The sequence below is a fragment of the Fringilla coelebs genome, assembly GCF_963513975.1.
Source record: "Fringilla coelebs genome assembly, chromosome: 2".
Lineage (NCBI taxonomy): Eukaryota > Metazoa > Chordata > Aves > Passeriformes > Fringillidae > Fringilla > Fringilla coelebs.
The window spans coordinates 30,280,215-30,297,452 of NC_140029.1; the positions used below are offsets into that span (position 1 = coordinate 30,280,215).

Genomic DNA, 17,238 nt, shown 5'->3' on the forward strand with positions numbered 1-17,238 from the left:
GTAACATGCAACTAGGCAACATGCAGCTTGATTTCTGCAGCCAGTAGATATTCAAAGTACTTTTCACATACAATAGGTGTCAATTTGACTTTATTTAAGGAAAAACGGGGGAAAAACAGTAATTTCCATAATACACAGAAGACAAGTTAGATAGCACTGCAAAAAAAAGGCTGAGTGTTTTACTTGTCACCAGTCTGCTTTGCAGCTCTACGATTAGTAATTTTAATGCAGTTTGTCATTTTGTATTATTGTTTAGCATCTTTATAATCAGCAGAGTTTGGGGTTATAAATCACAAAAAGTGTACTACTACTACTATGAAAAACTAAAAAACCCACAAAAATCACTTTCAAATAAACCATAAATATGTGATGCACATTAGTGTAACAAAACCATTTTTGTAAACATTTTCTCCAACATAACATGTGCATAAGATAAAAAATAAAAACACTGCAGTCATACAAGTTAGGGTTACTTTGACTTAAAGATACAGAAAATTATTACTTATTAAAGCTTAAAACTAAACCTAGGAGCTTTTCTTTTCTTCTTTGCTTACAAAAGCACTGTTTGAAGAGTTCGATGTTGGTATACGAAGTGGTTTTGTAATACTGTTTTTACCTTGCCATGTTGGCACTTCTGTGGAGGCAGAAGCTGCCAGACGGGCAGACCCCTCTGAAGGAAGGAGATTTCCACCCTCCCCCGGAGCCTCAAAACTTCAACAGCACATATCCATGACCTGGGCATCCCTATAGCACTGGAGCATCTTCCTCTAGGTGAACAGCATCAGCTTTCAAGGACTAGATTAATTTTGACCACATAGCACTGGAAGATTTAAATCACGCAGACTGACATTCGATCGAATCAGCTTCGGCAAACTACACTACAGGGCAGCTCTGTGATCACACCCATGTCTACCATCACGTCGTGTTTCCGAGTCCCCTTTAGTTCATTATAGTACAAAAGGTTGATCGTTCTTCTGGCTGACCGCACCGGGCCTGAAAAGAACACATCCTTCACCTTCCAACACTATCCAAAAGTCATACAATTAAAAAAAAATAGTTCTAGGTATTCCTCCGCCAGCAAATGTAAGGCTTTCTTGAGTTTTGATTCTTTTTGGGGGTTGGGGGAGTGGGGGTTGCTGTGTGCACACGCATGCGCTGGAGGTACGCATTTACCGCTCGCTTTTCAGCCGTCTGCGATGCTCGAAGGACAGTCTTCAGCAGCAGCAGTGCTGATCGGGGTTGAAGGATTTACAGCAGTCAGATTTGACACCAAAAGAAGGGTCTGTTGAGTCTGAGCTTTGCACACTTGGTGCTCCTGGCTCTTAATTGATTGTGTGACCAGTCACTCGAGCCATCAGCTTGACTGAATTGAAGAATATGTGTTTAAAAAGCCCTACCTGTCATGCCATGAAGGAAAGTTAACCACAGCAGAAGACAAAGCCCATGAAACACTGAGAGCCTGTTCACTGAATGAACAGCTTAAGGCAGCTGTCAGCAAAGTACCCCACCAAAGGAATAAAGGGAAAAAAAAAAAAGAAAACAAAAAGGAAAATGGCTGAATCGTGACACTGTGCATTATTACAACACCAACAGATTATTATACACTCAAGATTTCTCAAGTAATGAACATGTAGCCACTAAACAAATTATTACTCTCAAGACATTTATTAAAAATGTCAGAACTTATTCATAAAATAAAACTGACTTTAAAAAAAAGAAAAAAAAAAAAAAGAAAGGAAAAAAGCCAGAGCTGGGATCTTAACATCTAAACACAGGTATACGTTGTTTTTATGAATAAGCAGTATTAACTACATTCTTAAAAGAGTTTTAGTGCATTGCATTCTTAAAAAAGAAAAACATCACCGCCCCAAAATGCTTCCTACAACATTTAACAATTTATAGAACTAGCCTAGTTACTTTTGCCTGCCTGTTACTAAGCCCATGTGTTAGAAGAGTCAAACCTCTGGTTTAGGCTAAATTCATACTTCTATTAAGGATGAAACTGGTTTAAAAAATGCTTGCTTTACCAAATTTTGTAAGCAGATTACATTAATCAGTGTCTCACTGCCATACCGCTACGACTATTGCCCCAACGGACTACTCGCTCCTCCTGCTGAAACTTGCTATGCAATAACAGTCAGAAACCTTTCAATCTGGTAGTTTTGGTATTAAGATTAAATTAGACATTAATGGTTTTCTTCTAAAAACGTATAAACTAAACCACCTCTTTTATTTTATGCATTAAAAACAATGAGGTAGGCACAAAAAAATAAACATATGTAGTCTGGATTTTATTTCTCTTTTTTTTCTTTTTTTTTCTTTTTTTTTTTTTTTTTTAGTTCTGCGAGTGCAGACTGTGGTAAAACTGTTGTTGCACTTCTAGGTTTAAACAAAAATTAAACCTTTAACTGAGGCAGTGCTAATACTGTGACATAACCAAGTTCTGGCCTAACACAGAATCATTATAGAAAATGAAATTTTTTTTCCTTTTTTTTTTTTTTTTTTAATCACCTGCACATGTTTCAGGCAACACCTGGTACACAGAAAATGACTAAAATTATTGGCCAGGCCAAAATAAAACTGCAGAAACAAAAAAACCCTAAGAATTCCGCCCCAAGCCCCTTCCCACCCTCCCTGTCCCCAAAAAGAAGTTATCCTAGTCACTGTGTCTTTCACATTTTATAAATATTAACTTCTTAAAACCTGCACCTTCCTCTTTGTCCACATATTGTCACATTACAAAAAAGAAATGTCAATTAAATACATTGTTAACATTACTAGACTAGATCTGCCCTCTGTTTCAGCCAGTCTGACTCTCCACCAATTCTCACCTTCTCTTGCCTGCCTCCTGTCCACTCAACAAACAGCATGGTCATGGTAAGCCTGGTTTGTTTTTCTTCCTTTTTAACCCCCCTCCTCTGTTTTAACACTAACAAACAGAGTCCTTCAAATCCTAGGAACACTGGAGCTGAAGGGAAAAGAAGACCTGTAGCTTTCTAGCGTGATCCCAAATCTCAAAGACATTGTAGCACCTGATGGCAATATCTTTACAGCACCAGCTGCGTTGCAGCCTCAGTTGAAAAACATAAAGAAACCTAACACCAGTGATGCCTGCACACACATTTACACAGAGTGCTGCACTCGTGCAGGTCTGTACTCCAGTTGAAAATAATTCCAAGTTATGAAGATCTCAGACTCTGGATGTCAGCAATTCCTCTCCAAATCCCACTGCTTCTACCAGCTCAGAAGTGAAGTCCTGCCAAGGGTCATGAAATAGACTTGACTGCTTCCACCTGACCGCACGGAGGCAAAGAAAACCTGCAAAGAAAAGAGATTGGCAAATTCAACAGGTAAGACAGCAGTGGTCCCTATGTGCCTTCACTCTTCCAGTATTTGTAGTGCAATTGCACTGCTGGCCTGGGCTGGTGGGGATGGAGCTGATGCTCCTCATAGTGGCCTGTGGGGTGCAGGGCTCTGCACCTGTGTTAGACAGTGTTGTTAACACATCTTTGTTTTGGCTACTGCTGAACAACACAGGCACAACATCAAGGCTTTCTCTCCAGCTCCCTCACCCCTAAAAGGCCAGTGGGCTGGGATGGGCAAAAGGCTGGAAGGGGACAGTGCTGGGACAGCTGACCCAAACTGACCAAATGGATGTCCCATAACATACAGCATCATGTACACCAATAAAAGCTCAGGGAAAGGAAGGACCATGTGGTGATGACATCTGCCTTCTCAAACAAGTGTTGTGTGTGGAAAACATCTGGACATCCACCTGCCCATGGGAGACTATGTACTAACTCTTTATTTTGTCTGGCTTGCATGTAAAAGCTGTCTTATTAAACTGTCCATATCTCGATCCATCATTCTTTTTGCCTTCTATTTCCTTTCCCTTCCGTGGGTAAGGGGAGAGAGCTTGAGGCTGGCTGGGTGTTTGCCTGCTGTTCAGGGTCACCCCAACCTAAGTACACCCAAGTACCCAACTGAAGTACAGGTTTATCATCTTGGCAAAAACCTTGGTGGGAGGGAGGGACTGTACCTTGTCGTTGCGCTCACATAAGAATTTGAGTCTTTGTGCCCTTTTGTGCATGAACACACCATCCAAGTGTCCAGTTTCCACCGACCGTATCTCGATAGCTTTTTCTCCCCAGCCCATGATCTGGTTAGATCGGATGTACGCTTTGGAAAGAAAACAGCACATTAGGACAGGCAGAGGGCAACAGGAGAAATGGGAAAAGCACGAATATCCTGACAAACTCTAGTTAAAAATTGCCTGCATGTGCATTATTGTAGCTACACACATGTTCAGAGGCCTATTTCTGTCCTCAGAACATTCAAGATGCCTAAAAAAAACCTTTTAAAAATTTTAATTTCTATGTTATATACTTCTTCCTTGGGCATTCATAACAAAGGAAACTTTATACCCTTTAATTAAATGGAAGGAACATGGATTTTTACACAGGCCTTTTCTTCCATAGAAGAAGAGACATATTAATTAGGTGTTGACTCGGAGAAAGCAGAAGCCAAGGTTTAAACAGACTAAGCCATCCACTACAGTGTGTCCCAAGCACCAGCTCTATGTCTTATGTATTATTTTCCCTCCTTGATGGAGTTTGTCAGGAAAAACAAAGAATGAGAACTAGAAAAAAAAATTCCTAGCCTCTTTTAATAGGAGTAATAATTGAAAAACTGATCTCCTTGAGAAAGTCAACTGAAAATCATTCTGTGTACCTCACAAGAGATTCACATTAAGCTCTCAAAGTAGAAATATTATTATTTGACATACTGCATCCCTTTATGCACAAATAAAACAACAAATCAAACATTTTTCCTGTGTCACAGGTAACACAGATTAGTAGTAGCATGAGGGAAAAAAATCTATTTTTGATAGCAGTAAGCAAATTAAATAAAAAGTATAGTCACCAGCAATATAAAAAGGTATATTCACAAAGCAATTTGATGGACAGTCTTTAGAATCCTGTCAAAAATAACATAAGGGAACCTAATGAAGACTAAGCTGTTGCCTCTGATTTGCATGCGTACTTAACAGAAGAATGAAAAGGACTTTCTAGCCAGCAAAATTTAAAAAAAAATCTAATATTACAGTACTTTCCTTTTACCCAACATATTCATATTAGTTTTCAGTGAAATTAAATCAAATTATCTACTACAGTATAATGCACACCAACAGTGCATATACTATCCCCGTGGAAAATTATTCCTTTTTAAATATTCCACAAATTCCCAGTGCTAACTGGGCCCAGATGAGATGTTCAGATGGTGTTGGTGGCCTCAGTGCCATTTACTACTTCACAAGCATTCAAGTCTCCAAAGGCTCTGGAAGTTGCCAGCTGATAAATTCTGCTTGCTTTTAGATCTAGTCAAGAGTTAATCGGCACAGGAGGGAACATGCTGTGCATCTAACTTCTTTCAATTTCCTCCTGCATTGTTGCTCCCTTGCTCAAACAGCTATCAGCCATCATCTCCCAATATGTGCAGCCATCCCACAGCCCATAAAATGCAAAGTGCTTGCCCAACAAAAGGAGGGTGTGCCTACAGCCCATGTTTTGCTCTGCACTGAATTACAGCAGCACAAGCAGCAGGGATTCTGGTGTGTACTTGCGTACTGCACTCACTGTTCTCACTCTCAACCTTATTTTGAGCTGGAGAGATGAGGGAGAATGGTGCTAGGAGAGATGAGCAATCTGAGGGTGAATTAAAGACATCAAACTAGGTACACCTTTTGTTATCTACATAGACTTACCCACAGTGTTTTACTCATCTCCCACTTTACAAGCCTTAATACTGAAAGGTTTCCACAACTTTGTGGCTGTCTAGCAAAAATTCTGCAGCAGGTCATCGTGAATTTCTACAGAGGTCCAGAGGACCTACAGAGGTCATGGTGAATTTCTCAGTCATGAACTCCTCAACTTGATTGTTTGGGTTTTATTCACAAAAACTTCAGCACAAAGCAGATCCATATGATTGCTCTTCACTTTGCACAGCTGTTTTCCAGAAATAATGCAGCACTGACTTCAGATGCAGAAGCAGCACACTCGATGTTCCCTCTTCTGCCCACGTGCACACAGACTCACACTCCCTAAGAGCACGTGGCTCACCAGAGGCACTTACCAACTGAAGTTGGCATTTCTCCCCACTGCAGAACCACATCCTTGGTTATCCTTCCATATGTGTTGACATAAACTCCTTCATCCTCGTAGCAGACCAGCAGCTCCATCCCATCCGTGTTTGGGAGGATGATGATTGCGTGAGGTTGGATACTACTCTGGATCTACAGAGACAGAAGGGGAAGCCTTTCAATGCTGCAGAGCCTGTGCTAGAAGAAAGGGATGGGGCATTTTGGTTTTGGCTGACACGTCAGGGATTCACAGAATCATAGGATGGCTTGGGATGGAAGGGACTCTAAAGATCATCGAGTCCCAAATTCACTCACTTTACAAGTGCTGTACCTGCTGCCCTCAAGCTAGACACCACAGTGACCAAGACCTGTGAACCCTTGGAGCAGAAATCCTCTTATCTTAAGGCAGACATCTAAATTGAGGAAAGATTAATTTCTCTGTAGGGGTCCCCATTTCTTTCCATATGCAGAAAGGGAGCCTGGGGCAAGCTGAGCAGATGCAGACCTCAAATCTCTGCACTGTGTTGAAGAGTGCTTGGGGTGGCCCATCTGACACCTCTGTGTACAAAGAACAGGAAACCTTGGAAGCTAAGGTCATCTGGTCTTTGCCAACACTTTCTTGGGTTGGCAAGAAACCAACCCTGGGCTGTTATGTCATTTGGGCTGCTGGACATTTGCAGGGTACTCGGGCATTGAGCTGCCACCCCTGAAACAGTCATGCTGGTCCTCATCAGATCTGAGTGGGCAACTCCAAACCATAGAGACATACTGACTATGAGGTGAGGACTGACTGTGAGAGACAAACTCTCACAAACTGTGAGACACAGCACATGTGGCCATATCTGCTCAGACCCCTGCAAACATCTGGCAGTGATCTCCAGGGACAGCGTGACACGTTGGTCATTTGGGGAAAGGAAAGGGTTGGAGGTGGAGGGGCGACCCACCAGAAAGAAAGAGAAAAAGCCAGACAACAGCAGCTCTTACATGTGTTGGTAGATAAATATCATAGACAGATCCTGAATCCACATCCACAGCATGGAAGCCAGCGCAGGAGCCATAGATCACTTTTAGTCTCTGACCCTCTTCTACAGTTAGATCCACCAGCAATGGCTTATGTACCAATTCTCCAAATGACTGTGAGACAACCATCAGTGAGATTTACTTTACTGCTTAGAACAACAATGGGGTTTATAAAAACATGCTCACATGCACACATTGAGGATTTATTCCTCTACATCCCTCTGGTCCCTAGACACCAGACCCATTAGGCTGACACGTCTCTCATACTCTGCAAACTGCTACATTTCAGTCACCTAAGCTATTTTCTATAGGGTTTACTTGATTCATTTGCTTTTTTTATTACGAATTGTTCAAAAAGTTCAGGGTAATTTGGCACTCCTGTAGTACTTTGATCTGCACAACCCACAGTAACTGTCTGTAAACCAGCCTGGGAATTATACCAAGCCAGCTAATTTCATTCTAGCAATATTCAAAAACAGTCCCATAGCATTGCTGAGTATCGCTTCATTACTTGCTCTGCTCAAACAAAGAAGCTTAGACTCAGTCCACTTCCCTCTGTCCCATGTTTTATTAATAGAGAGAGCAAACAAAAACTCGGCATGCTGTGTCATTATTAGTTTATGCTCAGTTTCAATTTGGACCTTTTAATGTATTGACTCTTAGAATTTTAAAAAAAAAAACCCTCCTAAATTGAAATATAACAAAGTTTGTGGAAATTTATCAAAGAACTTGGAAGATGGCCATGACACAGTGAACATTTTTGTAAAAGGGATAACTGCAAGTGATTATGAGAAAATCTGACCTATGGCTGAAATATACAGTTACCTTAAAGGCCATAAATTTATGGTATGGCTTTGGTGCCCATGCATAGACTTCCACAGAACTCTTCAATGCAATTACCAAGAACTTGATTCTTTCATATTTTACTGAAATTAAAGAGAACAAAAAAGAATTCAGCATAATTCCAAAGTCATTCCAGTTACGTCAAGAAAGAAGACAAGTTATGTAAGCATGAAGAAATACTGTAATTTTGAGAGTTTAGGAGCATTGCATTTTAGGATTGGTACTTCTGTGTAGTTAAGCTCTTTGATACATTTATGCTACATAAGTCATTACTCTTACTAGCAAGTGACCACATTACCATCTTTAGAATTAACTAGTCATTACTTATTTCCACTTATTTTTTCCCATATTGGACAGTGCTTAGTCATCCAGACAAGAAAAGCTGTTTTCAGGAACATTCCAAAAAAAGAAGGCCGTGACTGTGGAAGAGTCCATTAAAGGCAGTTCCAGTCACAACAGTGCTAGTTTGAGGTGATGGAAAAATTACCCAGAGGAAAGGAGGAAGAAATGAAAATTACAGCATAACTCAATTTCAAGAGCAAAAGACAAGCTTAATAGTGGAGCACTGTCCTTTGTCCCTAAATTCTGAGATAACTCATTTGAGAAAAAGAAAAAAAATTCACATAATTTATCAGAAATAAAGTGTCATTATACTAGTGATCCATGCTACTACTTGCTCTTTGAACTCTGCAGGAAAACAAGACTGAGCTGTAAGCGTTAAGGGACTTGACACTTCAACAGACCAAGAAAAGGTCTCTGAACCTCCACAGCTGTACTGACTAAAAACAGAGCTTTTGTTCGGTCTTGTCTAGCTTACAAGACTTCCTGGATTTTTTTTCATGGGGAAGAGAGGGTTGTTGAACAAAACCACCTCATCTGTGAAAGGGGACATTTGATAATTCTTATTATTTGCTCTGGGTGCTATCTGGGAATTCACCCAAATCTTAAGTTTCAAAAGAGCAATTTCTCATTTAGAGGAGCCAAAAGTTGCCTGAAGCAACTGAGATCCATAAATACCACTTCACCCTGACATCGGAGACCCCTGTTGCATCAAAGAGACAAGGAAGTGATCAGTGCCAGCTGCCTCGGTGACAGCGTCCAGACCACAAGCCCAGCTACTGGCAGAGCTCTCCTTCTCGGGAACTGAGGCACAGCTGTCAAAGAGGCCCCGCACTACCTGAACAAATCTACTGTATTCCGTGCTTCAGAGGGAAGTTCAGTGCCAGGCTGCAGCCCGGGCTAACAAACCCCTCTTCATCAGGAAGAGAATGCTCTTTGTCTCAGACGCTTCCCTGCTGGAAAGTCTCCTTTCAATAGCTGCTGATGTATTGTTAACAGGCCACTTCATTATGCTGCTGACACCCTGGGGTATGATACCAGAGGAGTGCATTATTAATTGTTTTCGGGGTCGAGCTCCCGGTTCAGCAGTCACTTACTGCCATTGTTATTGATTACGCCCCATTAGCAGGTTTTTCCAAGAGCACACGCATGACAGGAGGAGACTGAGAACAGTTTGATTGCTGCTGCTCCACACTGACTGACACAGCTGGAAAGGAACTGAGCTGGCTCCTGGGAGAAAATCAAATCAGAGGCAGCATCCAGTGCCCATTAGGATGCACCGTGAAACTGAAGCAGCAGAAAGAGCTCTTGGTTCATATTCCCACCTGCAGGGCAGCAGGCACGCTGAATATACTCCACTGGCTGTGAATGCTACATGTCCTTTCACCAGCTTTGGTGGAACTTTCTACACCCAAATCCATTTAAATTACTTAAAACCACTCAAAGGGCACCTGCCTGGTGAAAGCACATTTGATTCTGTAACTGTACTGCAGCACATCTGAGACAGCATTAGGGAATTTCATGAGCTAAGAGGAATCAGTGAATCACACCCTGAAGTTACAGGCATGCTTCTGTGCCCAGATTCTTCCCCAAAGCGCATCTGCTACTTGGGCTTTCTTTCTCCTCCCACTTTTTTTTTTTTTTTCCTCCCAGTCTCTAAAATCTACATTAAAGAGAGACTTTTTCAATCTATTCCAGCATGTAAATTCATCATGGTAAAAGATATGGGAAACTTGCTAGTAAAGGAAACAGCTGCTGGGGATGAGAATCCCTCTATTACCTAAAGAAGTGGTGAAATGTTACCAGCCCTCACTGCCCATATCAGTACCCTGTTACAGGAAGGAGATAGATGGGATTTGCACACTCTCCAGTTCCCAACCCATCATCCCACCACAAAACCCCCTCTCATCTTCGATTTAACCCTGTAAACTTGTCATTTTGGTGCTTTGCCAGAGAGTTCACCCTGAGAAACAGATAAAACAGCTAGAAATAAAACCAACCAAACCATAAACCCAACAGCTACATGCACTGCAGTTCCCTTTCTCAGCCATCCTTTATCCCAGCTATTTGATTACTGCATTTGCTACTCACCAACTTTATAGTGCACACAGCCTTCCAAGTCGCCCACTGTTGTCCAGCCCTGTTTCTTTTCTACCTCAGGATCATTGTGAAGGATTTTATTTCTTAACCACGACAAATAGTAAACTCGCAACTTGTTCTTCTTACCTGAACACAAAGTGAAAAAAAAATTGTTTATCTCCACAGGAAGATACTTGCAAAAAGCCCTACCCAGGCAAACAGAAAGCTCTGCAAAAAAAACCAACAATGAAGGAGAAAATGCTGCAGCCACAGAAATCTCCCTCAGTTTTTCATCCTCAACAGCTTCACTCCAGACTCCACCCAGACATGCACTTTCCTGTTAATCAATGACAGATACACATGGTAATACCACACAAGTATAAATGACAAGTTCAAGGGAACAATTCTTCAGCTATCTGGTTCGTAGGACCAAGACAACTTCCACTAGAACACGTAACTCCCACAACAAAAGCACCAAAGAGTCATGCACTGAGATTAAATATATATATAAATATATATATATATATATATATATAACTGAGTCAGAATGGCTCTTTTAGACACAAAACTGTAGGAGAGCAGCAGGATGGAATGTGAGACCTGAAACTTCATCTGCTTGCTAAAAGCTGATGACTGTTTTGTCAGCAGCCCTTCCCTTGAGCTGCAAGGATGTAATACTTACAAGGCTGGTCACAGGAACTGTGAGAGGTGTTTCTCCTCCACAGGTGAAAGAAAGAAGCTGCCTGCCCAGGCTGCCCTATCTTCAACTGACACCACATCTGCCACATCCTCAAAACACAGCTCAGACTTTTAACTCTCAATACAAGAAGGACTCTTAGAATGCAAAGCAAGGTTCATGATAAACTTTACCATTGATTCTTTAACAATTAATGGCCTACAAAGCATTTATTGAGCTAGTGAGAAGATGGCCCTAAATGCACATACTCAAAGCTTGCAAGCTCCTTTCTCCAGCTGCTTTGCTGCTTGGAACCATTACACTTTTACAGATTAAGCTGCGGCTGAGGAAGGGAGATCATCCCTGCTTTGACCAGTAGCCATTTAACAAGGCTCCATGAGGTCTCTTGGAAAGGAAGGGCAACAGGAGATGCCCTCAGGGACCCTACTTGTCAGCAGAGTAGCTCCATGTTCTGCTGCACCAGCCACAGTGAGGAGCCATGTGTCTTTCCAGTGTTTCTCAGCCATTGGAGGTGAGAGGGAGACAGGTGACCTGTACTGCAGTCACTGCTGGGCTGGCCAAGCAACACCGTACTGGCCTGTGCTGTCAGAAGCCACTACCTATCAAGATGACACAGTTGGCAGGCTGCCAGCCAGATCCAGATATAGAGTTCAGCTTAACATCATTAATTTTTCATTTAAATTTTCACAGGACACCTAGTGACAGATTAGTTCACAGGTGGCTGCTCAGGGCATCCTGGCTGCAGCAGAACAAGAGGCCTGAGCACTGAGACCATCCTGCTATGCACAGCCAGCTCCACACTGGGGAGCTGGAACAGGCACAGACCCCCTACCCTGACAGCAAGGGACCCCTAAGAGAGCGAGGCTTGCCAGGAAAAGCATCCACAGGGGCTGGGGCAGCAATGAAGGGAAGCACAACTTGCAAATAGGCTTTTCCAAGGACTCCAGCACCACAAGCCATTGCATTAAAAAGACACACAGTCTAAAAGTCATGATTACTTGGATAGGAAAGGACAGGAGGAAAAGAGGAGGCAATTTCGAAGTAAAAAAATCTGTTCACTAAGCTTAAAGTGGAATTGGAGAGGTAATTGTAAATACTGGATCTGCTACTCAATTTTAAAAGCCCTTCTGTTCTGATGCCATGCAATGAAATCTGAAGTAACACTGCTCTATCTTTTGTTTATCTCCATTACAAATGGGACTATAGATTTGGAAGTAAATGAGTACCATGACTTACTTCCTGACTTAATATTTAGAAAGCTACGTTTCATAAAGGGGTAAAGCCCTACCACTCTGGTAGCTTTCTCAAGATCTGGAGGACTAGTGCAGGAAACAGTATTTCCAAAAGTCCCACATGTAACCAAGAAAAGGTCCTTCCATGAAAACACTGCAAATGATAGCCACAAGGACTCTTTTAAAAACAGTGAAAAATAGGAAACATAGTTCAGATCAGAAGCCACTGCAGTTCTGGGCAAGAAAGAGCTGAGAGGGCTCAGGGTCTCTACAATATACCAAATGCTTTCAAAACCACGCTGAGTCCCTACCCACAAGGAGACAAATTCTGCCTCAGATATTTCCATGGTTGTAGGTTCCCCAGTAACTCAGTCAAACTTTAAGACTCAGGACAAATAGTACACATGGGAATTTCCCAGCATGCGGCTACTTTTTTCCTTTTGATTCACATGATATGCACCAGGGTATTTCTCTCCAACCAGAAATATTTTTCAAAACAACTAAGAAATATCTCAAGTGTGTTCCCATTGTGTTCTGGTGTCTAGACCACAAGGAAAAGTCACAAGACAGGAAATTCCTCTGCCTTTCTGCAGCCTGACATGAAAAGAGCAGAACCGGTTAGTTATATAAACATAGCTATGCATTTATTTCAACCAGTTATGCTGCTCTTAATGTTCACATTAGGAGTGGGGGAGATTAGATCCTTCTCCTTGTAAAGCTCTACAAGTCAGTTTAAACAGCCCTCAAAATTCTGATATTTTAATTTTTTGCAGGGATCTAATCTTTATGATCATGAAATAAGAAAGAAAACTCAGCTCCAGCCATCAAATGAACTAATCAGACAGCAAATTCTGTGAGAGCACCCAGCTTGGATTCTCCCACAGACAGTTTAAAATGCAAAGTCCTTTTTCCTATATTGAGTTTTTTTGTTTTTATTGTCACTGTGGTTTTTAATTATTAAGCAGGCAGATTCCAACCAGTTCTTCCACTCAGTCATCTCTTCCTACCTTCCTGGTGCCACCATCAGCCAGTTGGGCTGGCAAAACCCTCAGGGAGCCACAAGTGGAGCATGTTCTGCATGCACGTTGCTGCTCTCTCCTTCAGCATTTTTATGACTCTGCACTGTATCACCTGAGCAGATGAAGCTGTGTTTTTGCCCCTCAACAGCATGAACTGAAGCACCAATCAACTACTCTTGCTTTACCTGTGAGACTCTCTTGTACCACTTCTAGCAGGCTCAGTATCTCAGTATCAAAAGCTTTGTTGTCAGAAAGTTCTGCATTTCAAATATAAATTAGGCCAAGAACTGATTTCATGTTTTCAGACTCTATTGTCTATTAAAAGCAAGTTTAGGTGACAATCCTCTCAAAATCCTAACACACTGTGACTTCTTTGCACAACGTGGTGACACTTTTCAAACCCTACCACCATCAGCACATGACTTCCCAAAAAACTCAGGGGAACATACGGCTGAGTGCACCACAGGGAGCTGAACAATGCTTCCAGCAAAGCTCTAGCAGTGCTAGGAAAAAGCTCAGAGGCAGTTCCATTCCTAATCTGCCAAAACACACCATTTGCAGAAACACACCCTCAACTCCAGCATTCCAATTTTGCCTGGAGAGATGAAGCAATGCATCACAAATAAAAAGATACTTAGGGAAGTCCAGCATGAGGGTAAAGAACTGAGATGTGCAGCACAGAAGACAAAAGCAGGATATAAGGAGAAGTTTGGGCATAACAGCATTATGGTTTCACTGAATATACTCCCCCAGCCCTGCCTTTCACTGGGCAAGGATGCCTCTTCTGCCTCATACTCCAGTAACCTCCCATAAAACACAGGAGATGGCACAGACACAAAGGCACAGAACAACCAAAGAGGAGCTGATTTCTTAAGGGTTAATGTAGCGTGCCTCCACAGAGGAAGCAATAGTTTTGAAGGAAACAAAGAAAACGGATATGTCAGGGTACTCCAATTGTGACTGATGCAAAAAGAAATAAACTTAAAACAATTATACACAAGACTGAATCACAGACACTTGTGATTTGTGTAGGATATGTTTCAAACCAACAGATTTTACACAAGCTGGATTATACAATATTTTTGTTGACAAGGTCTGCTATAGAATAAACTCTATCAAATAGTGCCTTTCAAACAGCTTATATTTTAACATACTGCATTAGACATCAAAAGGACACACAGCAGGTTGTGTATTTTTAAACACTGCTTGATTCATCTTTTTCTTTTTATAGAATTCACAGCATAGCTGTATCTGAGCATGGAGCAAGTGACAAGCCAATAAAATTCAGTTGTTCCAGACAGAAACAAATCCCGTGTTGATGACAGCAGCACGGGCATGGTTCTTTGGATCTGTGGTAACACAACATCACCAATGCACTAAATTCCACTAAATTGTCTAATGTGTGTCCTTTTGAACAAGTGTTGGGAGAGCCAGAGAGCTCCTCCAGCACACTTCGAGACGTTCCAGAACCTCGAAAAAATTTAGATGGGTCTGAACAACAGCAAATCCTGTAAGAAACCTCGTGTAACATCCCCTCCCTGTCACACACACACAGCATAGCAAAGGCTGATTTCCCAAACCAAACCAAACAAAAGGTAACTGGCTAAACAACACCTGTGAAGAAAGACCAATAATGCACCACATCAAATTGTTCAACAGCAGGTTAAACTTATGCCATAACTTTCTGGAGCCAAAGAGTCTGGAACCTCAAGCTTCATAAAACACATTTTTCATCAGCACACACAAAACAAACACGAGCATCACCACCACCCTTCATCTCCCATTACTTTGCCAGTCCCAAGTTGCACCCAGTGAGAGACCAGGCACCAATCTGCCTTCTCACTCTGGTTATTTCCACACCATGTACACACTGTACTACTCACTCTCACACTTTTACTGCACATCACTCTTACTTCCCTATTTTGCAAGAGCTTTCCCCATTCTACAGATTTTAACACACAAGAAAAACGTCCTTAAACCCAAGGAGCACATAGTGTTTTAGTTAGAAAGAGGCCAGGTAGAAAGCAATCATGACAGAGGGAAAGAATGCTATTTCCCCAAACTTCACAAACATTAACTTCCAGCTCTCAAATACTGAACAAGGAAACAGAGTCAGACATTTCCCACAAACTCATGCAGCATTTTTAAAGGTCACCCCACAGAAGGAAGGACAGGGAGCAAGCAGGCATGGGTGTTGTGTGAAAAACTTGCAGAAATAAACTGTAGACTCAGAGATGAAATGATGGGAAACCTACTGACTTCAGTCAGGACTTCCCCCTCAAAGCACAGGCTGCCAAGAAAATCTTTCTGCCATACCATGCCACACGGAGGTAAAATATGACATTCAACACAGTTAACCTTACCAGAAATTGTCACCAAGACATTCAGCCCTTCAAGTACATCCATTTGCTGGAATCGTCTTCGATTGATGAGTGGATAAACCTTCCCCTGCCCACTTCTGTCTAGCAGCATCAGACCACTTTCAGTGCCCACCAACAAGTTCACTCCTAGAAAAAACAAAACCAGAGATCCCAGTTAGTAAGCACTTTTTCTCACATATTCTGAGGAAGTGATGATTGATACACCAACTACCTTGTTTCAGTCAGGTCTAACCACTGCTGCTTGGGTCTCCATTGCCTGTAGCCTAAAAGATCTCCTGATGTAGATAGGGGCTTTCTACATTACCTGCCCACAGTGACTACTGACACCAAACAGTGTCCAAGAGAACTGGAAGGCCACTGAGAGCTTTCTAGAGCACCAGTTCCCAAAAAAAAAGGCATGCTAATGCTGGAAGGAGGGATGAGGCACCAAGTGGGATGCAAGCCTATGCGTTCCAAGGATGTGTTAGCTGTTGTTAGGGGGGTAGTAAGCAGGATGCTCTTGACAAGGACATGGCAATAAAAACAGTTCCCACTGGGAGAAACAGGTAGCGGTGCAGCCCTTCCACAAAAGGGTAGGCACCAGGTTTGTTCCCAGCTTCACAACAATCTCTGCCATCTGAATGTTAGAACTAGAGGAACTACAGTAATCTTGTGTTTCCACAGACTTCTCCTAAAGATCAAGCAAATATAGATGAGAAAAGTCAGTAGGCCAGTTTCTTTACACAAAGTTCCAAAGGTCCACTGGAACACCCCAAGAGTCTATAAAGCCTTAGTATTTAGAATCAATTACATTTTTTTACATAATAGATATATATGGGACTAAGTTTTAAATATCTATTAACATATTATACTCTTAAATTTCATAACTATTTATTTGCAATAGTGTTTAAATCCAGAAGTTCACACATTTATTCTTTTTTTTCAGTTCAAATATAGTACAGGAAATGGAAATCACATCAAATGTATGACTCACTTTATTAGACTTTCATGTTGCAATCCCAGTATACAACTTGCCATGCTTTAGCACAATAAAATAATGAAGTAAGAAAAGCAAAACTCACACAAGATGATCATAGTTACACTGCTTAATGGTCTTAATCCCTAGTCAGACAATTAACCCCCACATATAACTACACTGGTGCCAGTGGGCTCTTTTCTGATAGAGCAGGTGGGCCCAGGGCCCAGGTGTGTGTGTGTGTCTCAGTGCACCTACAGCAGTGATGTGCCTTCTCAGAGTACAGAAAAAGGGCATTATTGCTCACCTAAACACCCCCCTGGATACCAGGCATGGGAGAGGCTTGCAAAAAAGGAGGGCACGTTAAGCCTGACCAGGGGGCACAAGGTGTCTCTGAGAGGGGAGAGGGTGTTAGGGGGAAGCAGTAATAATGGGGAGGGGGCTGAGCTGCTGGTGCTGGCTCTTAAAAGCCTCTGGGCAGATAAGAAAAACAGATGTAGCCCACAGTGAGTTCAGAAATCATCATGCATCTCT

The 17,238-nt window shown here is 41.9% G+C and overlaps 1 protein-coding gene across 5 annotated transcripts in view; it reads right to left on the bottom strand.

Annotated features, from left to right (window-relative positions):
- Positions 1 to 2,642: 2,642 nt before the first annotated feature.
- The window catches only part of MAP4K4 (mitogen-activated protein kinase kinase kinase kinase 4), a 161,346-nt gene continuing 146,750 nt past the window's right edge, over positions 2,643 to 17,238 (bottom strand). For all 5 annotated transcript variants that reach the window (XM_084225699.1, XM_084225698.1, XM_084225697.1 and 2 more), the window contains 7 exons: positions 15,727 to 15,875; positions 10,433 to 10,562; positions 7,985 to 8,085; positions 7,124 to 7,273; positions 6,133 to 6,292; positions 4,040 to 4,179; positions 2,643 to 3,318 (listed from right to left, as the gene is read on the bottom strand). In XM_084225699.1, the coding sequence (XP_084081825.1) occupies positions 3,235 to 3,318; positions 4,040 to 4,179; positions 6,133 to 6,292; positions 7,124 to 7,273; positions 7,985 to 8,085; positions 10,433 to 10,562; positions 15,727 to 15,875 (914 nt within the window). In that variant the 3' untranslated portion in view covers positions 2,643 to 3,234. The remainder of the gene's footprint in view (positions 3,319 to 4,039; positions 4,180 to 6,132; positions 6,293 to 7,123; positions 7,274 to 7,984; positions 8,086 to 10,432; positions 10,563 to 15,726; positions 15,876 to 17,238) is intronic.